A 26017-nucleotide genomic window follows, 5' to 3' on the forward strand; every position below is an offset into this window, starting at 1 on the left:
CGGTGTAGTGGAATAGAGCACAGTAGAGTATAGGGGGAAAAAAAAAGAGAAAAAACTTGGATCAGAAAATCTCGAAGCTTATAAGAAACTTGGAGGAGATCAATGTGATGGTATTTCACACATATTTTCAGCATCTATATTTTCACCAACATCCACATATTTAAGCAAGATATGTAACAGCCATTTCTTAAACGGTTAAATTCAATTATTCTTTATCCACTAATCTTAACACACATATACACAAGACAACCAAATGACCATGAAGGAGAAAACAACTACCAGGTTATATTAAAAAAATTCTTTTTTCAATGTTTTATTCTTTTCTATCAAAAATCTGAAATACAAAAGGATATACCGAAACATAAACTTGCAGTACTTGCTATGGGGAACCTAACAAAGCCCATACGTGTAAATGATAAAAATGATATTGAAAATAAATGATAAATGGGTGTGCTGAACAGCTAATTTGACTTTGAAAAGACCGGTCAAAGCAGGTGTCAAAATGTCTGGCTCTATTAGTAGAGATTGCCAAATGACCATCGAAGAGACCTAGCCTCTGTATAAAGTTAAGTTCCTACAATAGCAGAAGGTATACATTCGAAAAATTAATCTGTTATTTTTAACAGAAAATCTGTGATCTGAATGATGCTGGAATGTATTGTGTTATTACAATATAATATTCTGCCATATTCAACATAATATACTGTTAGTCTAATGCTAATTTTATGTGGGATTAATAGAATACGTGTTTTATATTCATCTGATATTCATCAGTTTTCATCTGATATTTTACATCACATGTGACCCGTTACAACTCCGGGAACAAGAAGATTCGAAGAAGGAAGAAGTCATTTAACAAGTCCACTCTGATACGGGCATCTCGTCCAAGGTCACGCCCCTTTCTAGCCCAGGGTCATATTGGTTATCAGAAATGAGAGAAAAAAAACAGAAAAAAACCAGGTCATCCATGGCTTTTCACAGGATCTGTTGGAAGCGTTCCACAGGTGGGTCGGGGTGGTTGGCATAGCTCGGCTGGGTGTAAGGACATGGTGGGCTAATGAACTCTAGGGCTGCAGCACAAAACAATAAACTCTGACAATTCTAGTTATGCAAATAGTTACTTTCCTGGCTAATATTCATTCAAAATATACTTGGGTAACCGCATGCGTGTATGTATGTGAGTATTTAACCATTCATTCTTCAAACGAGTTGCTAACACACACAATACCTGATGCATGTCACAAGTGCTTACATAACGGCAAACAGCTCAGCTATGAATAGTAATTTCCAGCAATTAAGTTTTTTGCAGCATGTCTTATTACATATGATCCAGTAAAGAAGTTTTTTTTATACTTTTCATATACTGTTACAAACATGTAACATGAGATAGCTCTTACTTTCTTAAATCAAGAAGCAAAGCTGGTTCAGGAAAGAAACAAGACATCAAAGCATACAATGGCCACTTATTCAATGAGGTATCATAAGTGAAAAAGGGTAGAGCTTGGGCGGTGAAGCATTTGTTTGTCTTTCCTTTCTTATCTGGACACTAACTTTACCTTCAAGAGGCACACCTAACTGCATCAAAGTGTACTCTGCTGCAAAAACCTTTGCCCCCTCAACAGTAGGACACAGTTTATTTGGGGTAAATGGATTACGATTTGGAAACTGAGTACCGAGAGCTGGTATGGTGATCTGAAAGACAAATGTACTTTACCATAGATTAACAATGTAAATGCCTAACATCAACTTCTACATATACTTATACATGTATAAACCCCAACCACGACATTCTTTTTTCGATTTACTTCAGATCAATTATTTTTATAAGATAATTTACTTCTTATTCTTTCTGGTACACATGGACATGATTAATTGTATAAATAAATAATAAAAAAAGTTACATTCCAGCAAAAAGAACTTGATTCTTATCTCTTCAAACAAGTTTCTTATCAACATTTTGTTGAAACCTATGGTAGTACCTTGTACAAAAAGAGCTCTAAGAGCTGTTGGGCACCACTTCCACCCCTTCCCATGAGAGAATGAAGCTGGTATACAGGACTTCCCCATCCATTCTTCTGACAAAGGTCATCGAGCACCTATAGTGAACATCGTTACATGCATGACATTCTTGATTTACTGAAGCCTCACTAGGGCAATCGGGCTATAAATTAAAGGTAATTAGTAAAACAAAAAATTCTTCCACAAAACAAAATCATGGTCAAAGGTTCAACACAGAGCCTTGCATTATGACAACTTTCAATGATAACAAAACAGCCAATTTTTTAGCTATTAACACACCTGATTAACGAAATTTAATTCAAAACTCATTACATGTATAGGAAATATTAGATAAGAATTAGTTTCTAAGTATGTTCCCTGTTACTTCAAAGTTTAAACAAACACCCATCTTCAACGAAACTGAACTAACTCACCTTCTGGTTAATTGCACAATCGGTTCATGTCTTTTAGTACGGCGTAGGCAGATTATAGATTTTAAGACTGCGTAATCCTTTAAGCATGCTTCAGAATAAGTTGCAATGCGCAACTTTTTAATGGGATATGGGACCGGAAACCTTCTGCATTGACAACGATACACACCTCCGCTGGATGTTTCCTAAAGCCACACCCCCTCAGCATCATCCCTCGGCCTCGCACAGGGCTTCTGATGCCCATGGGACCTCGCCCTGCCAACGCCCTGCTAACAGTACAAAAAAGCACAAATATTCCAGCTATTTCATGGTAAAAATTATGTGACTGAGCCTTCTTAAAGTTTCTTCTTCCTGCTTTTCCTCCTGAGATGTTCACATAAAATCAAATATATTGAGCTATTCAGGTTTGGTTGATGAAACTTAATGCTTCTTTGTATACTTACATGTAAGAAGCTCATAAAACGTTTTTTTTGAGGACATTGCATGGATAACACATAAATGCAACTTCTTTCACGTCAAATGACTCTATCAACCACAATGGTAAAACCACTAATATGGTAGTGTACCTTTCCTACATGTATGCTGTTGAATGGAAAGCTACAGAGTGACAATTAAAGAATATAGGTCACAGGTGGTACGAAGTTCACATTAATTCTTGGCAAAAAGCAAGCCCCTACCATTCAATAAAATCGCCTGTTTTTCAATAAAGCTATGCCTTGCACAGTCTTGCAAATATTTCTGCTCCGTGTGAAGCACCTTCCAACTGAAATCCGTCATTACCTCATTTTGGATTTCAGTTGCCAAAGTAGACTTACCCATGTCATTTTTCTAGTTCTCACTCTGTACTCTGTATCCATTAGCATATCAGCAGGAGAGCTACAATACTGTACTTTGTAAAAACCACTTGCATATGCTTATTTACAGTTACAGTTATTACAGACAAATCATAAGGTAAAATTTAATCTTAGGTTATCTAAGATTTCATCATAGATGATCACAACTGAAATGATTTAAAACCAAAGACAAATATCCTGTTCCTGGTCTGAAGCACACAAATGACAGAGCATCTGACACTTCTGAGAACCCTGATATTAAACAGACAAACTGGACACACACGGTGGAATATGACAACCTATGCTCTTAATTCCGCAAATATTGTTCTAAGCTAACTGATTTTTATAAAAATTCCAAGAATACAAGTCTATTCTGACTGCCAGATCATCTGCTGTGCTGGATTCTCATCTGTATTCTTATATCGGGTGAACAGAGTTGTGGATTTCAGGCCAAAATAGTTCTTACCTTGCGGGTGGTGGAGACATCGGGTTGTAATACAATGGAGGCGAGTAACTAGGATCATAGCCATAGCCCTGAAAAATTTGTCACAGTATCAAGTACACTTGTCATACAACCAAAGCATGCATAACCCCCCTACCTTAACATACGAGGAACTCTTACCCTAACATAACAGAGCCCATGACCTATAAATTCATGTACAAATCCAGGTCTTACTCCAATTTCCTCCATCCATAAACCTGATCGTGGTGGAATAATGTGACAATTCTTGAATATAGTATTATACACTGATTAAAAAAAAAGTTATTATTAAAGATTTTTAGCATGTAGTTCTAATCATTTTTTAATCAACGGCCTGAAAGGCTAAGGCATTATACTACACATATGAGGCCTTCAATATTTCTACACACTGGAAAATTTCAACATCATAAGCCATCAGTGGCATTCCCTACCCTTGCATACCGGATTGGAAACCCCTATGCTTACATACCAGAAACTCTTATGCTGACATATGAGAACCCCTTACCCTTCCACTCGTGGCCCAGGTGAGTATAATTACTTGTGTAGTTCTGAGTGGATTGTCTCCCTAATAGTTAGTTTCTCTACATTGTGAAGGGGAATATACCTTCAATGGTTGACACAACAAATAATGTTATCCTACCACATGAGGAACTCTTACCCTGACAGGTGATACTTCTTTCTGCTTCCAAGATTCCAACGCTTCCGGGCCTCTGTTGTATGCTCTATCAACCTCACCCAAGTGGCAGTCCTGATTAGCCTGCAATAAAGAATTTTCATCAGTAGTAAAATTCAATTATTTACCTGATATAAATATATATAAATAATTTGGTTTTTATATGCAAAGCTTTACCCAGATATATGAGAACCCCCTACCTTAACATATGAGGAACTCTTACCCTGACGTAACAGAGCCCACTACCCTAACATGCGAGGAACTCTTACCCTGACATAACAGAGCCCACTACCCCGACATATGAGGAACTCTTACCCTGACATATGAGAACCTCCTACCCAGATATATGAGAACCCCCTACAGATATATGAGAACAACCTACCTTAACATACGAGGAACTCTTACCCTGACATAACAGAACCCCCTAGCCTACCACATGAGGAACTCTTACCCTGACAGATGATACTTCTTTCTGCTTCCAAGATTCCAACGCTTCCTGGCCTCTGTTGTATGCTCTATCAACCTCACCCAAGTGGCAGTCCAAGGCCTTCAATATTTCTACACACTGGAAAATTTCAACATCATAAGCCATCAGTGGCATTCCCTACCCTTGCATACCGGATCTGAAACCCCTATGCTTACATACCAGAAACTCTTATGCTGACATATGAGAACCCCTTACCCTTCCACTCGTGGCCCAGGTGAGTATAATTACTTGTGTAGTTCTGAGTGGATTGTCTCCCTAATAGTTAGTTTCTCTTCATTGTGAAGGGGAATATACCTTCAATGGTTGACACAACAAATAATGTTATCCTACCACATGAGGAACTCTTACCCTGACAGATGATACTTCTTTCTGCTTCCAAGATTTCAACGCTTCCGAGCCTCTGTTGTATGCTCTATCAACCTCACCCAAGTGTCGGTTCTGATTAACCCGCAATAAAGAATTTTCATCAGTAGTAAAATTCAATTATTTACCTGATATAAATATATATAAATAATTTGGTTTTTATATGCAAAGCTTACTTCACACATACACGACAGATGAGTTTACAATGGTGAAAGAAAGCTGATGGGGGAAAAATGTGGACAGGTCCCGGTTTCCGACCAAATACCTTCCACAAACTCTCAATTTGAAAACATTTGAACTCTTCCAACTTAACACAGTTTACTCCACATACTATGTTGCAAACAAACTTAACCTATGGAAGAGGATGATCGCTGGGCTGTCCTGAATTACACATTTGAGACGATTTTCACGATGTGGCAGCAACATTGACCAAATGATTTCTTACCTGCTCTCTTCCTTTTGCCCATGCAACCTCAATGTAAGCACCTTCAACATTCATTCCTAGAGAGAAATATACATGACTTATTATATAACGCCTTCTCACCTTGATCTTCCTTTAATTTTATTTCTTGAAAGAATGAGGACGTAGTACAAATGCTACACATCAGTTAAAAAAGTGTTCCAGATACAGTCTACCTAGAGTTTCTCCCAAAGAAAACTTCTTATTTTCTCAAAAAATTCCCGGCAAAATGGTCCCGGGATCTTGGGTTCAATATTCAGCCTATTACATGTAACTGTTGAAACAACTTCCCTCTTTTAAACATTTGATCATTTAATGTTCAACAGCTTCTTTTCATGCTGAATGATTTATTGATTGGCCCGTTTTTACGCTGTACTCAAGAATATTTCACTTATACGACGGTGATCAGCATTATAGCATGAGTAAACCAGGCAGAGCCTGGTGGAAACCCACAACCATTCACAGGTTGCTGGCAGACCTTCCCATCCATGTTGAATGAGGGGTGATATTAAGTTAATAATAAGCTACCATAAAAGCCAATTTATACAGAAATTTATCCAAACAAATATTCTAGAGAATGCCCACACCTTATGTTTTGAAGTGTGAATTTATACTGTATGTGCTCTTCTGTAAATATATGTAAGTCTGTCCCATAAATGTGAGCCATTTCCTGTACGTAGTTGGAGTATCAAACATCCTATAGGCAAGCGATGCGTCAGTTATTCACTGTTTCATCTTAATTACTTGAGTTAGCATGTTTTCCCAATATTCTCCCTTAGATGTTGGTGGATATTCTATCATGTAATTTTCTGTAAACATCAATCAAGTGGAAAAACTAGTTAAAACATACTAATGTGCCACACGCGACTGACAAACGAAAATGAACTTTTACTTATCAGAAACAGAACTATCCGAATGGAAATATATCACACTCTATAAATGCACACAAAAACTACATTCGCCTACCGATAGAAAAAATATACTTCCGTTAATGCATTTGTATTTATCCAAAACCAATCAACACAACTCCAAAATAAATAATTTTTCTCACCATTAAGTTTAGCCATGGCCTTGATAGCAGCATCTTTGTCGCTAAAACGAATGAATGCATAATCTCTTATCTTCTTTACTCTTCCCACAGCGTTGTCTCTTCCCACAACTTGACTGCACAGCTTTCTAATTTTGTCTTCTGTAGTTGTCGACATAAGGTTCCCCACGTGCAAAACCACCTTCTGTAATACAAATATGCACAACATAAATATTATTCCAGTCATACAAATATGCACAATATTAATGTAAAAGATGACGACGCATCAGTGCTTTTCAGCCATAAGTGACTATATTAATTATCACCACAGCCTCCCATACAAAAGAAATCACTTGTTGCAAGAAATGTTGCGTGCGCGCGCGCACACCACCCTCTCATGACAGAAAATGCAACAAATGCTGCACGCGCGCACACCACCTTCTCGTGACGGAAAATGAAAGAGCAGACGATAAGAAATTGCAAGAAGTTACGCGACATTTTACACATATCCACCCACACAAAATGCCCCTCTGATACAAAAAATTTTAGTTCAATTATAACTTTTCAAATAACGGCTTACATAAAGGTCAAATTTGTTTGGACTGTGGTACCTACTCGTGAATTTTACAACTAACCAACCGATATTTCCGACGTCTGGTGCCGTCTACATTGGCAATTAAATGTGTTTTAATTTGCAACGAAGAGACAACCAAAAAAGTTTCTATAGTGGAAATTACATGACTTACAGAAGAGTTGCGAACACACAAGAGCTGGCCTTTACGAATTTCGTAGTTGTGAAGCTCCTTTACCGCTTGATTCGCGTGTTCTTTGTTAGTGTATGTAACGAATCCATATCCTCTATGGGGTCCAAAGCGGCGGTTCGTTACGAGTTTCAGTTCGTAAATCTTTCCTATCTTCTCAAATACTGGAACGAGCTCGTCTTCGTAACAGTCTTTTGGAATACCTCCGACGAAAATTCCACAATCCTTTAAAGGAGCCCGGCTTTCCCAGTCGGGAGGTGGACCGCCGTACTTTCTTTCCCGTTTTTCTCGCCGTATGGTGTATCCTGTTCTCGCCGTAAGGTTCAGCAAGGCTTCGTTTGGCTCCCGGGTCACACGACGTGGCAAAGCCTCCTCCGCGGACGCCATACCTACACCCTACTCCACCCTGCTGGTCCCACTGCTGACGAACTAGAAGTAGGCAAACTGGACTTTGCCACGCACGTGCGTGGACTTAGAAGAGCCCTACAGCGCCATCTATGATGTCCAATAATTATTGTTTTATTCAAATTTACATAGAAAAGGCATCAAATCCAGAGAATATGACCGCACAAACGTGTAAGGCAACATATAGGTAAAAAAATAAGCTGATAACTTGGAGGGGCACGGTTATGTAGCACTCGCTGTGCCACTGCGAAAGCAGTTCACCCGTGAGTCTCAAGTATCGAAAATTGAACTGTTCATAGTACGAAATGTGAGAAGAGCCCTACAGCGCCATCTATGATGTCCAATAATTATTGTTTTATTCCATTGTACATAGAAAAGACACCAAATCCAAAGAATATGACCACAGAAACGTGTAAGGCAACATATAGGTGAAAAAATAAGCTGATAACTTGGAGGCATACGGTTATGCAGCACTCGCTGTGCCACTGCGAAAAGCAGTTCACCTGCGAGTCTCAAGTATCGAAAATTGAACCATTCATAGTACGAAATATGGCATGTGTTTATACTTCAGTGAGTGTTCGGCTATACCAACTATCTGGGTGATTGAAAATGACCCGAATCCAATCTACTATCGCTGACATCGATTTGACAACAGGCATTGTCCTGTGTAATATTCAAAAATAGAAAAAACAAATTTTGTTTTCGCGTGGTTCTAGCTTCTGCATTGTCTTCTAGAACAGCTTATCATGTTCCAGGCAAACTTTCGCACTGCGACGTCCAAGACAGACCAATGAGCGCGACAAGGAGTAAAACGTCGGCTTGTAAAGTCGAGTGGAGCAGCTCCAACAGCTCCATGCTATGCCAGCTATGCCGACCACCCCGACCCACCTGTGGAACGCTTCCAACAGATCATGTGATCAACCATGGATGACCTACGGTACATATATATTGATCCGGCATTTCAATCTTTCAGACATGGATATACATGTATAACTTAGATTAGGGCCTGGAAACTAAACACCTGCCTAAACATGGCTTGCATGAGAAAGGTTTGTATTATAATGTGTTATAATAAAGACCGTATATTTTGACAAATAGAGTTAATTTTTTTTCTTTTTTTCATTTTGAAATTTCAGTTTAATTTTCTATCATCTGTATCGATCAATTATACTGCTGGTTTAATATACAGAACCTGTTAAGTATACATGACACGTCTGAGTAAAAGTCAGACTTACCTGGTGACCACACCCGCCTTGATTACTATAGGCTTGATTCTGGGATCGACCATGGCTGTAAGGAATCAGTGACAAATCCGAACGCTATCTGAAGACGCCGCGTTTGGGCTTACTCTTCAGGAGATGCACTTACAATTTCTGCTTTTCTGACTGCTGTTGTTGTAGCGATGAAAGCGGCTCCTGCAAGATGGCAACAGTACCGAACAGCAGACGTTCATGATAAGACCGGAAGTACATCAACAACAGACGGAGCAGTTACCTCCCGTATTCCATATTATACTGATAGAGTAAAGCGTCCGCAGAGGCCCACTGCATCCACACGTGAACAAATACATATACATGGGGAATGAAAACCATTACTGAAAACAGAGCTAAAAAAATACTGATTTCTGGACTTCTGATAACGTTTGTTTCACCCATAGAGCACACATAAAAGTGTACTTGTTTGGGTGTTTATTAAGTCTCGGATTAAGGCAGTCTATCTTAATCCCAGATTGAACTCACTTGAACTCTTTGATAATTCCTGGTACAAATTATCCAGTTTCTGAGTTAAGAAAACAAGTTTTTAGAACTATAATCTATATGTTAATCTACTACATGTATATGACATGTGACCCAGGAACCTCTCCACACTGGGGTCGCTGTGAGTCCAGTTCATGCTGGCTTCCTTTCGTGCCGTACATGGGAAGGTCTGTCAGCAACCTGCCCATGGTTGTGGGTGTCCTCTGGGTTATGCACAAATTCCTCCCACCAAAATGTTGGTCGCCTTTGTATAAGTAAACATTTCTTGAGTATGACGTACACCACCATTGCCCAATCAAATCAATAAATGAATAGTAAGCAAGGCAGGGATGTCCATACCACGACCATGTTAAAACTTCCAAAGATAATTTGTTCATTCCTGTAATGTTGTGTTGGTGTTAAAAAAGTGTTCATAATAATAAAATAAAAAATAAAAAAAGCACTTACCTGGCCCTGTTCCCCACGTTGATGGACACGCCAGTCCCACAATCGGTAAAAAGTTTTACCACAGGCAATCGCACACACGCTCGTTGTTTTTTTCCATGCTCCCGCTGGCAGCGCACCAAATGCTCCCGTCGGGAAAACGCCCGCCCGCAGGTTGGGCAGGTGAACCCTTTTTTCTGGGGTTGGTGGTGTGCATGGTGGTGAGGGGTGGTGGTGCGTCTGCTGGTGACGCAGCCAGTCGTCCCACCGACTGAAGTCCCTGGCGCACATCATGCAGGTAAACGGCTTCTTCTTCTTCCCTTCACCTGTATGATTTCCATCTCCATCTCCATCTCCAACCATTCTCGCGCGCGGATAGGTCCGTTTTGGGGGCCGTCCATTGGTCCGTTTTGGGGGCAAATCCCGCTCACCCATTGGTTCGTTTTGGGCGACAAAGAGCTCTTTTCGAGCTGTCCCACTCGACTTTACAAGCCGACGTTTTGCCTCTTTTTTTTCACTCCCACTACCACCACTGCCCCTATACTATACTCTATTATACTACACTCCACTCTAGTATACACACCCCGTCGTGGAAAAAACCCACCACCACCACTACCTGACACACACCTGACACGTCACAGGTGTGACGTCACTCCCAGCCATGCGCAAATAAGGCAAACACAGCAGAGCAGATTAAAATGACTGCATCTTGGGAAGGACAGTCCAAATTACCGAAAAGCTCCTGATTAACCTTTGAATGACGAAGGCAATTCAAGAATGAATAACCATTTATGCGCATGTCTCATAAATTCTTGAATAATGTTGAGTCGTACATGTAGCGATTGGACCATATGTGATATAGGGGACAACAACAATAAATCTGTACTTCCACTTCACTGCCAAATGTTAACAAGAATGTGAAATAACCCACCTTCCAGCTACAGGTTTTCAAATGACTTAATGCTTGAATTAAAAAGTATACATATGCAAAAATAAAACAAGCATCATTACGTTGTCTTTTTTACCTGAGACACGCGTAGTGATATCACCCATGACCTAACCACTCCCATCACCATCCGCCCACGCTAAATAGTCCCCCTTACATAACTCGTTCTCGCGCACTTATCTACATGGAGTAGAAAAAAACACATCCACATGTCACCTACATAATTACACGCAGTAGACCATATCACTTCAACGAGTCGTCTATAACCTAAAAATTTTTTTATACATAATACATAGGAACCATCCAGATAGGTAGGTAGCCGTGGCTTGTCAGCTGTGGTTGATCATGCGTGGTTAATCACAGCCCGACTGGTTGGTAACACTGTATACAAGACCGTCTACGGTGAACAGCACGGTCGGTTGGATGCTATGCCTGCCTGGCTGACAACAATGTTTAGGCAGGCTGGCAGGCTGGTCGTCGCTCAACAACCGTGCGGCTCGCCGGACCGATTTCGTTGACGTCCGCGCTCCGCCACAGGCCAGGTGGCACGTTTGCCGGATTCTCTGGTCGGGGGAGACCCCTAACATATACACTACAACGTGTGCGTTACACTGAATCCTTATCCATTAAAATCCATATCACTGCTTTGATATAGGATATACTCCTACTGTGGCTTGTTGCAAGCAAAAGTGTAAGTATATCTGTCAAAAAAAATATCTATTTCCCAGCAACCCTTATCAAGGCTAAAACCCAACAGCTCTTGTCAGGGCTAATCATTTACCTATCATTTACCACCATGTATCGGAGTAGGCGGGGGCCTGGGAATGTGGTGTGAATGTCTGTGGTGAAGTTTGGAGCAGCTTGTCGTCTATGGCTAATAAAAAAAAAAAATGCACCAACCTGTATGGGTTCTCAAAAAATACGACGCGCCATTTTTTTTTGTACCTGAGACACGCGTAGTGATACGTAACCTCACCACTCCCATCTCCATCGCGCACGCGAAATAGTCCCCTTACAAAAGCGAAAATAGTCCCCTTACATAACCGATTGGTCCATTTTTTTCTTACGTAACCCCCTTCTCGCGCCGATTGGTCTGTTTTGCGGGCCCTCCATTGGTTCGTTATGGGGTAAATCCCGTTCACCCATTGGTCCGTTTTTGGCGACCAAGAGCTGGCCCACTCAACTTTACAAGCCTATTAGTGTGCGAGCCAAACATATGATGTCTGACAGTGTGCTGATATAACACAAAACTTGTTTAGATTTCGACCGCGGCCGGACAGGAAGCAGCATGAGCTGGACTTGAACTCTCAGTGATTGCATTCGATATCTATTTAACAAATGTTTTCTGTATTGTTTTATTTTCACGTGACAATTGCGTTAGATAGTCCATTTGCTTTTTTTGTTTCAGATTTAATGCCGAACGCAACAATACTGTACATATGTACGATGTTGGGTTGGAAGTAAACCACCGGCGTTCGTTAAGTCACCCACAGGCTTTCCCGCACACGACCGGCAGATATTGGTAAAAGGCTAGTGATCCATACGGTCATACATCATTTGAAGAACACAAGTCATAAGTAGAAAACTATTCGAAATTTTACGTGTAAATATGTCCCTTCACCTGGTTGCAGTTAGCTATACAAGACATATCATTATAAAATAAGTTTCGAAATAATAAATTCACTTTAATAATATACTACTACAGTAAAATCTGCACACTCATAACCTGATATTAAAACAAATGGAATTCATATGAAGAATTTTACTAATGCGACTTATCTGCATGCATCATTCAAAAGCCAGTTTAAAGACTTAAGAGTCTAATAACCGTTAACACTCTTTGTGTGACTGAAAAGAGTGGAAATGTGGGATAAACTGTGCCTTTTTGTCCTGTTGTTAAACATTTTCATGGCAGAAAATGACCCTGAACAAAATAAGGTATCTACTCTAATAAAACCGAATTGAGATACATGTGAAAAGTTGAATTACGCCCAAACTAATCTTGTTGTCAGTCACTTCTTCATTGCCACGGTTGTCAGTCACTTCTTCATTGTCACGGCTATAACCCTTGTTTCCAGTTACTTCCTTATTGTCACGGTCATAACCCTTCTGATCAGACAACTTTTCTTGACGGGAGTTATAACCCTTGTGGTCAGGCAATTCTTTCTGCCTGCTTTCATAACTCATGTGATTAGACAACTCTTCTTGGCGTGGGGTTATAACCCTTGTGGTCAGGCAATTCTTTCTGCCTGCTTTCATAACCCTTCTGATCAGACAACTCTTCTTGGCGGTGGTTATAAACCTTGTGGTCAGGCAATTCTTTTTGCCTGGTATCATAACCATTCTTGGCGGTGATCATAACGATTGCGATCAGGCAGTTCGTTATACCCGCAGTTTTAATCCTTGTCATCACATAAATCTTCCTGGTCATGGTTATAACCCGCATGATGACGCAGATCTTCTTGGCGGTGGTTACAATCCTTGTAATCAGGCAATTCCTTATAACCATGATTAAAAGAAAACACAAAAAAACCGGGGATGGATTCCATAGTAAGGGAACAGTATTATTAGTATTCTTTACAGCAATGTACAGGTCTGTAACACGGAGCGTTGATAGACCTCTGTTAACGTGGGACGAGCAATCTCTACGTAATACGCTTGAATAGGTCGGGAATCCTCGACATGCTGACAGACGTCTTCAGTGTACGCTTGCAGCACCTGCAGTCGTCCCCCGTTCACCCTACCATCCGCAAACATACTATGAAGTACACTTGTGTAGCTTTGCAGGTCGGTGACGACAGCGACCCAGTCTTTCCATTGCGGTGTTGTACGGAGCTTCGCCAGGCTAGAAAAGACATAAAGAAGACACCGTCGTCATTCTAATGCCGTCACCGACCGAACCCTAGCCACATCAATCAAAACGATAGATAGATAGATAGATAGATAGATAGACTATCCCTTCACCAACAGGTAAAGACAATAACCAACACCAAAGACCAGGGTCGTCAACCTGAAAACTTTTTTTATTTATTTTTTCGAACTCGAACAGTGAACAAACGAATGAACGAATAAATACATGCTGTAAGTGTCCATTATTTTGGTGTTACGGTGAGAAATGTCTCGTGATGACGATTGTATCGCCAATATGAAAGTCCTGACACTGGTCAATGTTTATAACGTGCACCACCCTAGTCATCTCCCTGTAAAAAAACACACATAGGTAAAAACAAAACGAGAATGTATGAAGGGAAAAAAAACAAACAAAAAAAAAGCTGGGTAAGGGTGGTGCAGTTAAAACAAAAACACACTCACTCGGTCATCGTAGCCTGGGTGGTCTGGGTAGCCTGGGTAGGCTGGTTGGCTTGGTTGTTAGGCCGGATTGTAGGCTGCTCGTCAGGTGCTGAGAGGTTGTTGGCTGTCGTCAAATACTCCACGTACATCTGGGCGAATGCTGGGTTCGATTTGTTGATCGGTGTCTCATTTAAAAACTGCCGCAGTTGGTCTTTCACACTCTTCTCCACAGCCCACGGGAGGGAGGCTGCCTTACGAGCCTGGCGCATGAACTTGACCAACACAGGTCCCTCTTTCAGGTAACGCATACGGGCCTCGTCCGCGATACTCAGGGTCAGCTCTCGGTTCTCCAGCAAGGGAGGCCGGGGAGGAGATGGATCACTCGCGGTGTTGGTGGATTGTCGACCGTACACATCGCGCTGTAACTTGCGGAGGTGGGGTTGGAGAGCTACATCGTAAGCTTGCCACAGCAAGGCTGTTAGCGCCGTCTCAAGCTCAGGGTTTAACGGGTCCGCCTTTTCCACCTTTTCCACTGGGATGTCGGGGATGGTGGGGGTTGCAGTAGCAGTCTCCTCATCAGCAGTCGTCACAGCAGCCGTCACAGCAGCGGTTAAAGCAGCACTCATAGCAGCATTCACCTCACCTCCAGTCCCTCCAGTTTCTCCAGTCTCTCCAGTCTCTTCAGTCTTCCCCTCCTCTGTTTCCATCATCTCCATCCCCGGCTCTTGGGGCTCTTGGGGGTCTTGGGGCTCTTGGATGTCGTCGTTATCGCCAGCCTCGATCACCATCAGCACCAAGGCGTCGATGTCGGGGATGGCCTGGACTAGTTTTTGCCAGTAAGTCCAGTACTTGAGCGTGATACCCTCACTCGTCGGGTAGAGTCGACCGTTCGGCTGGTAGGGTCGCCATTTCTTCACATGAACGTACAGGGCACCCTCCGAGTTCCTCAGCGTGGACAGAAAGTACCCGTTGGAGAGTGGCTCCCGCACAGGTAAACCGACCTCAGGTAGATCAGCAGCCAGGGTCTTGAGCCGAGTCCACCCCACCCCGTCAAGCCTGACGCGTTTGGGTGGAGCGTTCGGGTCTGTCGGTGATTGGCAAATCTCAATCGTCTCGTCTCTACACACCCCCACCCACAGCCAGGAGGCCAGCTGTAATTTGGCGAGAACCTCGCTGGGTAAGGGCAGGCATACCTTCCTCTTCTTCTCGGGAGGTTGTTGTTGTTCGGCTATGGTGGATAGCCGGGCAGGTACAGACGCTGAGCGTTTCATCCTGATGGCAGCATGCAGGGGGTTCACGGTGGTGGAGCGTTTCATCTCGCCAGGTAGGTAGGTAGGTAGGCAGGTAGGTAGGTAGGTACAGGCAGGTAGGTAGGTCGTGTAGCAGTCTCTTCTCTTCTCTTCTCGTCTCTCGGCAGGTCAGTAGGTCGGGTCGTCAGCAAGCAGGTCGGCAGGCAGTCAGGCCGGTAGAGCGTCAGGTGCGTCTGAGGCTGCCGGTCGCTGTCTTCACCGGCTTTTATCCTATCCACGCGGAAATTCACCACGCGCTGATTGGTTCGTTTTTTCTTACGTAACCTCTTCTCGCGCGCTGATTGGTCCGTTTTGCGGGCCTCCCATTGGGCCGTTTTGGGGCAAATCCGGCTCACCCATTGGTCCGTTTTGGCGCCAGGGAGCTCTTTTCGAGCTGTTTCACTCGACTTTACAAGCCGACGTTTTGCCTCTTTTTTTCTCTCTTTTTTCCCTATACTGTTATACGGTTATACTACCTATCCACGCGGAAATTCACCACACGCTGATTGGTTCGTTTTTTTCTTACGTAACCTCTTCTCGCACGCTGATTGGTCCGTTTTGCGGGTCCCCCATTGGGCAGTTTGGGGGCAAATCCGGCTCACCCATTGGTCCGTTTTGGCGCCCGGGAGCTCTTTTCGAGCTGTCCCACTCGACTTTACAAGCCGACGTTTTGCCTCTTTTTTTCTCTCTTTTTTCCCTATACTGTTATACGGTTATACTATATCACACTCGTCTATACACACATACGCCCCGCGGTGAGGGAAAAACCCACAACTGAGAGGTGACGTCACACCTACCAGCCCTTCGGGCTGGCAGGTGTGACGTCACCACCACATCACCACAAAAAACGACTCCCCAAAACCACAAAAAACGGCTCCCCAAAGCGACACCTAAGTCACATTCTATACTACTGACCGGAGAGGTAGCCAGCATGAGCGACCGCATTGGTGAGAGACTCCTGGGTCATGTATGGTTTGATTGCTGAATTGGGGCACAACGTCGTGTCCAACATTTTGTCAATTAGGTCTATATGTCGGCAGTCAAGTTTATGAATGGAGGAAACCGGAATGGCCGTGGTGTGAACCACTGACCATCGCCATGTTCCTGACAAAAAGCTGAAAAAAAGCCAAAAAGTGTTATATTTCCTGTTAGCCTTATGCTCTTAGAAGACATGAACATCACAAATCTGTGGATGTTTGAAGTAAAGAATTAAAGGCCGACTAGACTAGAAACAATGATATAGTGGTGCAGATCGACAAATGGGCATTTGGTATTCTTCCCAACTCACTCTCAGTTAAGCCTAGCTCTTATTTTAGTATAAATCTCTTCTGTGCTCTAAAAAAAATTATTGTTTGCATTAGCAACAGGGTATATATACAGGGTATATATTACTACTGACATCTGAAACCAAGTATAGTTGTTGTTACTAAGTCTGAATAAATATCAAACACTAAGAGATCAAACATTCGAGTATAATTTTGTACAGTGATTTTAATGGCATTTGACAAATTTTTAGACACAAATGTATATTAAGAAATCATGGATTCAAATTAAATAATTTATGGTAACTGGTACATTGCCGTTATATAACACATGTCATGTATATCAGTCAATTTGCTATATAACACAAACTACAACTACACTTGTGAAATTAGTAAGAAACCACACCACTACCGTTTTAATTGTTCTTTTTTTTTTAAATTACCTACGCAAGCATAGTTGAAGCCATGTGAGGCTTTTAACCGTCAACAACTGACAGCAAAAGAAAATGATATGGCCAAATTTTTTTTTTGTTTTTTTTTTTTTGGCCAAACCTAATGTTGGACTACATTCATAAAGAAACAGAAATAGAACGGGTTAATGTATCGATCGAGAGGCTATATATTACACACTGTGCTGAACATTTCATATTGTGACATGATGTGAAAATGACAACGCAAATACCATTCAGCGTGCATTACTCGATATACATGTTATGAGTCGGAGCAGTTGAGAAAATTAATTCGTGCACTGTATATCATATTTTGTAAATCACCTAAATTCATATGACAAGCAGGTTTAGAGAATATCAAAATGGATTGCCAACAGCAGATATTTATATATACATGAGAGTCTCGCACACACCTTCGACTTATATCAGATGTGAAAACTACAAGAAATACAACATATAGCAACTATGCGTTTATGGAAAGTTGTCGTATTTTACAGTATAAGGATGTTTATACAATCCACAACAAACAAGCCTATGTGACAAACAATAAAAACACGATCAATTTCCTGGTATTTGAAGGTTATTACACAGAGCAGTTCTTGGCTGAGTGGTTTTTGGTGAATGGGTCGGATTTTGTTCCGTTTCGGTCAAAGGAATTCTGCCGCACATAAAATATGCAGAAAATTGCCGAATTGAGCTATAGTCCGGGAGATCAATTAGGAAGGCAACCGTGTGTTATATAGCCATCCATATACAGCTTTGCTTTTGAATATGAAACGGTGTTGCAAATTGACTGATGATTCATTCCTGCGCATACGTGCACGAGGACCCCGATTTCACATACCACATCGTTATTTTTGAATAATACAGATATCCATAATCTTTCGCTTGTCTTTTGCTTTAACACTTATAGTATACAAGTTTACATATAGTTGCATCGTTGAAACAAAGCGCAGATTATTGTAATTCAACAATATTACAGTCAGACAGCAAGCAAATAATCAGTTACTTAAATTATCAGAAATGCAACAATGTAACGGACAGTAAGCAAATAATCAGTTACTTACCCTGAAGTGCAACAATGTAACGGATAGTAAGCAATAATCAGTTACTCACCCTGGAATATAACAATCTTACAGCCAGACAGTAAGCAAAAAATCAGTTACTTACCCGGGAATATAACACCGTTACAGTCATAGAGTAGGAAATAACTAGTTACTGTGGAAATATAATGCTGAATGATACTGTCAGACCGTAAAGAAATAATGATTTACTGTGGAAATGTAATGCTGAATAGCACTGTCAGACAGTAAGGAAATAATGATTTACTATGGAGGTATAATGCTGAATGGTACTGTCAGACAGTAAGGAAATAATGATTTACTATGGAAGTATAATGCTGAATGGTACTGTCAGACAGTAACGAAAAAACGACTTACTGTGAAAATATAATGTTGAATGGTACTGTCAGACAGTAAGGAAATAACAATTTACCATGGAAATATAATGTTCAACGCTACAGTCATACAGTAAGAAATAATGACTGACTCTGGGAACATAGCATTGCTATAGTCGGAGAGTAAGCAAATAATTAATGATTTAATTCCCTTGGTATATAGCAGTATATTACAGTCATAGAGTAGGGAACAGTAAGGGAACAATGATTAACTGTGAACATTTATGATATAAGAAAAATATTCTTTAATGCGTTACAAATCAAATCAAATAAATCCAATACAGTGAGACATTAGGGAAATGGTGATTTACAGTGGAAATATAATTGTTAATGGTACTCACAGAGAGAGAGTATCCTGTGTCATTGCTCCGCGCTGGCGCGCTAACCACTCGGCCATTGATACCCCAATATGGATTTACATTGAAAATATAGTCCCTGACACCGTCTAGAAGCTCCTCGTGTCTCACATCTTGTTTGTTAACCTTACTAGAATACAATATTTATACAACGTTACTTTAGTAACCTGTCTACCATCGTCACAACAGTTCGTAAGTATCACAATTTACATTAGGGGCTCCTTCAGTCTTTAAGTTTGTCATCCATATAGCTAAAGCTGTTTGTTTTTTCTGTGCGGCCAACTTTTATATATGTATGTGCAGATGGCGAATTTTAAAAGATAATGACATTTTCGTATTCAGAACACCTTATCCATGTATGTAATTATCGGATACCTCATACCGTTTTTGCCAAATTATAACGGCATAGTGTGTATAAATATGTATTTACAAAAAGTAGTGGTCTTAACTTCTGCAGTGATGCTTATCCGGGGCGACGTTAACCACAAAGACGTTTAATCTCGCCGAATAAGCTAAACTTGAAAATATAAATAAGCCAAATGGCTATTCCTCAATGTCTTGTTTGTTTCACTCTTTTCGATGTGGTTATATTCCCACATTTTATGTTTACAGCTACTTGACTGGAAGGAAATTTACAAATCACTCCAGAGTTTTTCATATTTTCCAGCAGCAAGGTTCATGCTGCGCTATAGGTTTCGTACAGAGGATGTTTGACATCAGTAACTTAATCAAATGAAGCTGATTCTTTAGACCAGGTCATAAATGTGCAGGCCTATATATTTATATCTGCCATTCTACAAGAGGCAGGGCGTCGATCGCTGGCAAAGAAGATGACCTGTGATTTATTTATTTATTTATTTGTTTGATTGGTGTTTTACGCCGTACTCAAGAATATTTCACTTACGACGTCGACGGGAGGAAACCGGGCAGAGTTGGGGGAAACCCACGACCATTCGCAGGTTGCTGGAAGACCTTCCCACGTACGGCCGGAGAGGAAGCCGGTATGAGCTGGACTTGAACTCACAGCCACCGCATTGGTGGGAGGCTCCTGGGTCATTACGCTGCGCTAGCGCGCTAACCAACTGAGACACGCAGGCCCCCACCTGTGATAAAGGTTGTGTGATAGAACCCAGTTCGTGTTGTTTTGCTTTAGGCTTTGTGTCAAGAGGTTTGTCAGGTTACAGGTGAAGGTCGGGGATTTTCCTTCACCTGTAAACTTGACCACTATCATATCAGCTAAAATTCTTGACCAAGACCTTAAAAAAACCCTCGACCAATAAGTCAATCAATCTACAAGACGATGGATAATATTGATATTATTGGTAAGAATTGTTTTATGGCACATATAAGTCTATACACTTAAATTTTCTTTCAACGTAGAAAATAAAAAATGGATCATCAAATGTAAATACTGACTGACATGTCTCGTATAATATCACTCCACGGATTACTCCTTGTAATCCTACTGGTTGACTAATTCAACTGAGCAGCAATGAGAAGCATGATATGGTTCAGATTTACGGGTATATATTTGCAGCTAGGGGTTTAAGTGTTAATTGTTACTAGGATAACTCTTGGTTGGACCTTTTATGTTAAGCAGTAATAAAAAAAACATTGTCAACATAGGCTTATCTAATTTCAGTGTCGACCACCTTGTGTGGTTTTCTCCGTGACGAAGCTGGCGGTTTGCTCAACGACTGTCCTGTGGCCAGTTCTCAGTAACTTGTGAGTGACTTCTCTGACGAATGGAATTTTCCAGGCGTACACTACTGGGTTAATCACACTTTTAGCCAGGAACAGTGTCAGGAGAGACAATTTTAGCAGGAAGTGTCCCACAGTCAGCAATTCTTCCTGGTCCGTGAATGACACAATAAGTAGGTAGATGACGAGCGGGGTGTACATGATGACAAATGACGCTACGATCAGACTGACAGTCTTCAAGGCCTTAGCTTGAAGTGATAAGTTGATGGCGCACTTCTGATCTGCGTGTGTGTCGCTTACAATCTTACAGATGTGGCTGCGGGCTAAGGCGTAGAGCTTCCAGAAAACACTCATCATGATGACCATACAGATTAGGTAGATGCCCGAGAAAGCGCGCAGAGGCACAGAAGTGTACACCAACAGTAGATCGCAGGCTTGGAATGGAGGCAATGACGGCTGACCCATGACGGCGATGCTTACCAAAACAACACTCACGGTCCAAACCAAGAAAGAGACGAAGGCCACCTTAAGCGGGCCCATCACCCCTCGGTACTGGAAAGGTATCAGTTGAGAAAGGTAAGCATTGACCGGGAACAAGGTGGAGAGGAAAATGGACACGAACGCTAAACTGGCCTGAATTCCCATACCCGCGGTACACTGACCGATGGATGTGCTGTCTGGCCGAATTAACAAAACACCATTGACTATCATGGAAATTGCCGAGAGACAATCGCAGCAGGCCATGTTCATGAGAAGGGTTCGGCATGGACGTGGTAGGTCCTTGGCTAACACAAGGCCCCGCAGAATCAGCGAGTTGATGACCATGGTGGGCAGTCCCAAACCAAACCATATCACAGTCCTAAAAATTGAAAACGCAAAAATAACATCGCTTTTGAAGAAGGTCGCGACCGTTTCTTCTTGCAGAGCTAGAGACGAAGAATTGGTTTGATTCATTTCATACAGTTGTACTGCATGTACAACTCTCTCAGCCGAAACCCCGAACGACAATTCCGCCAGGAAATGTAGCGCTTGCTTTATAAATGACGGGAGAGACGATAGCGATCGCTGCATGTGGCCCTGTGAGATGACGTGTGCAAACCGCTGCCCGCTTTATTTGGCGGTGTGTGTGCTTAGAGTTTTACGTTGTACTTAACAGAAATGGGAAATTACCCATCCATTACACGGTTAATAGGTTATCGGATGACCACCTGAGCTTTTAACAGCATCCGGACACTGTGGTTGTTTAAACCAATAAGATTAGAATTGCCTTTCGTAACTACCCATTCGTTGGACAATGGTCCATCAATGAGGCGGACAGCAGCGAGATAGGATCTGTATGGTCGGGTGACCAGATGTAGATTTGGTGCACGGTCAAGTCGTTGTCGTCATGTGTGCGAACTCACTCGTGTAAAGACCAATGGCACCACTCAGTAGTAAAATGAGCGATCCAAATGCATATAGGTTAAATAAATTTCCCCGCAAGGCTTTGCAAGCTGTTGTCCGTTGCGTGGTCTTTGTGAACTGGCCAAATAATGCATGCTTGGTGATAACACTCGGGCGGATATATGACTATCTTGATGTAAATATTTCCCTGCGTTTTTTTGCTGGCTGTTTTAGTAGATTATTCAGGATAAAAGCTTAAATTCTATCCTCAACAAAGCGTTTTATTCCCACCTACTCTGGTTTTATACGCACTGCTGTGGTCTGTCATACTGTATACCATCATAGCTCAGGATTCTGATGGTGGACTAAATACTGCCGAGGCTTTATTCATTTCCACTCGTTTCATACAAATTGGTACATTGTTCTGCAGTCAGGAATCAGTGTGTAAACCTTAAACTACTCAGGGCAAAACATTTTACTTGTAGCTGTATTTGAATTTATGACTTAAATCGTAAAACAGTTGATAAATGCGGGCCCCGTTTTTTAAACTGATTTGATCCGATGTTACAGAAAATTAATCTACATACAAAACTGTGTGAAAATCGGAGAATATTTAGTTGTTACACTCATGGAAAGCAACGGCCAATCAGAATCAAGGAAATCGTAAAGTATATGCAAAACTTAGGCATGGATCCCACTGGTGTTTGCACAAAATAAACCAGCAAACAAAATAATTATAGAAATTGGACATTATTTGAATCAGTTGTTGCACGGACACCAATGACCAATGAGAAGTGAGTTCAAGTCCAGCTCATTCTGGCTCCCTCTCCGACCGTACGTGGGAAGGCCTGCCGGAAACCTGTGGCTCTGCCCGGTTTCCTCCCACCATAATGCTGGCCGCCGTTGTATTCTTGAGTGCGGCGTAAAACACTAATCAAATAAATAAAATGAATAAATGAATATGTATGAAGGTTAAATGCACCGATCTTGCTCGTTTTGGAAGTTTCCGTAAAGGCTCACATACATGTATGCAATGTGTTATGAGTCTTGTTTCTTTAGAAACAGCCTGACTAACGGACCAATCAGAATCAAGGGAATGTTTCAATGAGCAAAATCTATGAATCTATTCAGGTTTTTAGACTTGGTTTTCCCCCTGGTTTTCAGACTTGATCAGAAGTTATACAAAATAAACCTGCTCACAAAATGTCGGAAATGTCGGACATCAGAGAAGTTACGAAAATCAACGACAGACCAATGGGAATCGCGGGAAATGGAAATTAAATGTGCAAAACCATGGAGGTACATATGTGTATGCACGAAGCGTATTGTAACCTGGGATTTTCATGACTCTTCTAAATAATTAGTTTTCAAGATAAGTGTCTTTTCTTTTCAAGAATGCTCCACAGACCAGTTATAACAAGCACTTTAGGGTTTAATTTGTAGCCGTCATTAACCCATGCGGAAAAAGGTTAGGTATGCTCTTTGTATATATGGCTTCACGCATTGTCAGGATTTCTTTTTCTGTGAAATGCATTTTCCACACAGAACCCGGGGGGCATGCGTGTCCGACCACATGCATTAAATCCACTAATGGATATTGAATCCACTATAGTAACGTGTGAAATCATAGAAGAAAAAGAAACATTGGATAATAGGCTACAAAGGTAATAATAAAACGAACACATACAGATTTTCACCTACAACACAAAAAATGCAAATATGAAATATATATCACCATTAATGGATAAATGCTGAAATCCGGCATTGAACCCTGGTCACAGATTAACCGCGTTCACTCTGTTCACCGGACCTAGATGACAATAAGCTGTCGACGCCGTTTACAGTCGTTGAACGTTTTCAGAGAAAGACCATTTGTCTTGCCTAGACCTATATGTACGTCACACAGGCTAAAGCAACTTGCCCAAGGCCAGTGGTTCAGTATTTCTGTTTCATCCACTCAAACTGCACGCCCTGATGGCATTATATAACAAGAAGAAATGGAAAGCATATACATTATGTTTGTAACAGTTTCTTTGGGCTAATTCAAGATTTAATCAAGGATAAGCTATAATTAAAGTGGGAATGAAGATTGTATTTGGATTCCAGATTTTGCTCCCAGCCCAACGGCATTCAAATCAACCCGTACACCGACATTCGTATCAAACAGCATTAGTGAGTGAGTGCTTGGAGTTTAACATCGTACTTAACCATTTTTCAGTCACATGACGATGAAGGAGTCCAAAGAGTGCATTTAATGTGCCTCTTTGTTGCTGGACGGATTTTTGCCGCTCTAATGCTGTTTCACTAAGAGTGAGTGAGTGAGTGAGTGCTTGGGGGTTAACGTCGTACTCAACAATTTTTCAGTCATATGACGACGAAGGAATCATTAGGGTGCATGTACGTATAATGTGCCTCCTTGTTGCAGGACGGATTTCCACCGCTCTTTTATTTAGTGCTGTTTCACTGAGACGACTTACCGAAGGCAAGTAAGCCGCCCCGCCCGAGTTATTATACTGATACGGGTCAACCAGTCGTTGCACTATCCCCTTCATGCTGAACGCCAAGCGAGGAAGTTACAACTTCCTCTTTTAAAGTCTTAGGTGTGACTCGATCAAGGATTGATCCTGGATCTACCGGTCCTGAAGCGGACGCTCTACCAACTGTTTCACTAAGAAGACTTATCTGAGGCAAGTAAGCTGCCATTATACTGATACACTGCTGCTCCCAACCCAGAATTTACCCTGTATCCACCGCTCCCGAAAAGGACGCTCTACCAACTGAGCTAGCGGGGCCGGTAACTGGCATTCAGTTTAACCATTGGAGCATTCTGATCAACTGGTCAACTGATATTCCGATCAACCAGAACACCGACAATCAGATCAATCAGTTCACTAGCATTCAGACCAACCATTCCACTTACATTTAGATCAACCAACCCACCGACATTCAGATCAACCAGTATATCGACATTCAGATCAACCAGCATACCAACATTCCAATCAATAGTGCACTGACATTTCCATAAACCAGCACACTTAGATTCAGATCAACCAGTACATTGACATTCAGATCAACTAGTACACCATCATTCATATTAACCAGTCTACCCGCATTCAGATCAACCAGTACACCAACATTCAGATCAACCAGTACACCGGAATTTAGAGCAACCTTTAATCCGGTAGTCAAATCAATCAGCCCACCAGCACTCAGATGAACTAATACACCGACACACAGATCAACCAGTCCACCAATATTCAGACCAACCAGTCCACCAGCATTCAGATCAACCAAAACACTGGCTTTAAGATGTCGGCCATTGCATCGACACCCATTCCACCAGCTTTCAGATTAACCAGTCCAACGACGTTCCAATCAACCAGTACACCGATTTTCAGATGTCAGCTATTCAACCGGAATTTATTCTACGGGAATTCAGGTCAACCAGTCACCCAGTATTTATATCAACCATTCCACGAGCACTCAGATCAACCAGTACACCGGCATTCAGATATATAAGCTATTCCAAAGGCAACCATTCCACTGGCAACCGTTCCGCAGGCATTAATAACAACCATGCATTCCACTGGCCTTCAGACAAACCAGTCCACCGGCTCTCAGATCACCCACTCCCCTGACAATCAGATTCACCAGATATATTTGAATATTTGGCGTTCAACATTGATTTAAAAAAAAAAAACTTTTTTGAGGATAACTTATGGTCAACAGTTGCATGGTAATCGGTTCCATATGCAGATTCCGCGCACCTGCAAGTGTGTACATAT

At 41.6% G+C, this 26017-nt stretch overlaps 2 protein-coding genes across 5 annotated transcripts; both read right to left on the bottom strand.

The window, feature by feature from the left end:
• Positions 1-289: 289 nt before the first annotated feature.
• Positions 290-10448, bottom strand: LOC135473809 (probable RNA-binding protein 46). 4 transcript variants are annotated; one of them, XM_064753715.1, is made up of 12 exons: positions 10124-10448; positions 9155-9334; positions 6778-6958; positions 5712-5767; positions 5252-5341; positions 4868-4981; positions 4402-4500; positions 3729-3796; positions 2599-2698; positions 1980-2096; positions 1557-1692; positions 290-1070 (listed from the first exon to the last, which is right to left on the bottom strand). In XM_064753715.1, the coding sequence occupies exons 3-12, from the start codon at positions 6929-6931 to the stop codon at positions 976-978; spliced, it is 1029 nt and encodes a 342-aa protein (XP_064609785.1). In that variant the 5' UTR covers positions 6932-6958; positions 9155-9334; positions 10124-10448; the 3' UTR covers positions 290-975. The 4 variants fall into 4 exon arrangements, with proteins under 4 accessions (XP_064609785.1, XP_064609784.1, XP_064609783.1 ...); XM_064753714.1 differs by lacking the exon at positions 10124-10448 and having other exon boundaries at positions 9155-9701; XM_064753713.1 differs by lacking the exons at positions 9155-9334; positions 10124-10448 and adding an exon at positions 7500-8064.
• Positions 10449-20786: 10338 nt separating this feature from the next.
• Positions 20787-21674, bottom strand: LOC135472516 (G-protein coupled receptor 12-like). Its single transcript, XM_064752045.1, has one exon. The coding sequence runs from the start codon at positions 21672-21674 to the stop codon at positions 20787-20789; it is 888 nt and encodes a 295-aa protein (XP_064608115.1).
• Positions 21675-26017: the final 4343 nt, after the last annotated feature.

This window comes from Liolophura sinensis, chromosome 8 (genome assembly GCF_032854445.1).
Source record: "Liolophura sinensis isolate JHLJ2023 chromosome 8, CUHK_Ljap_v2, whole genome shotgun sequence".
In the NCBI taxonomy this organism is placed as follows: Eukaryota; Metazoa; Mollusca; class Polyplacophora; order Chitonida; family Chitonidae; genus Liolophura; species Liolophura sinensis.

Excerpts from the sequence above, each read along its gene's own strand:
- LOC135473809 (XM_064753712.1), bottom strand. The coding sequence starts at position 7,901 with ATGGCGTCCGCGGAGGAGGCTTTGCCACGTCGTGTGACCCGGGAGCCA. Across the intron at positions 4,501-4,867 it reads AAGAAGTATCATCTGTCAGG|GCTAATCAGGACTGCCACTT; the intron begins GTAAGAGTTCCT and ends TCTTTATTGCAG. Across the intron at positions 1,693-1,979 it reads TAGAGCTCTTTTTGTACAAG|ATCACCATACCAGCTCTCGG; the intron begins GTACTACCATAG and ends TTTGTCTTTCAG.
- LOC135472516 (XM_064752045.1), bottom strand. The coding sequence starts at position 21,674 with ATGGTCATCAACTCGCTGATTCTGCGGGGCCTTGTGTTAGCCAAGGAC.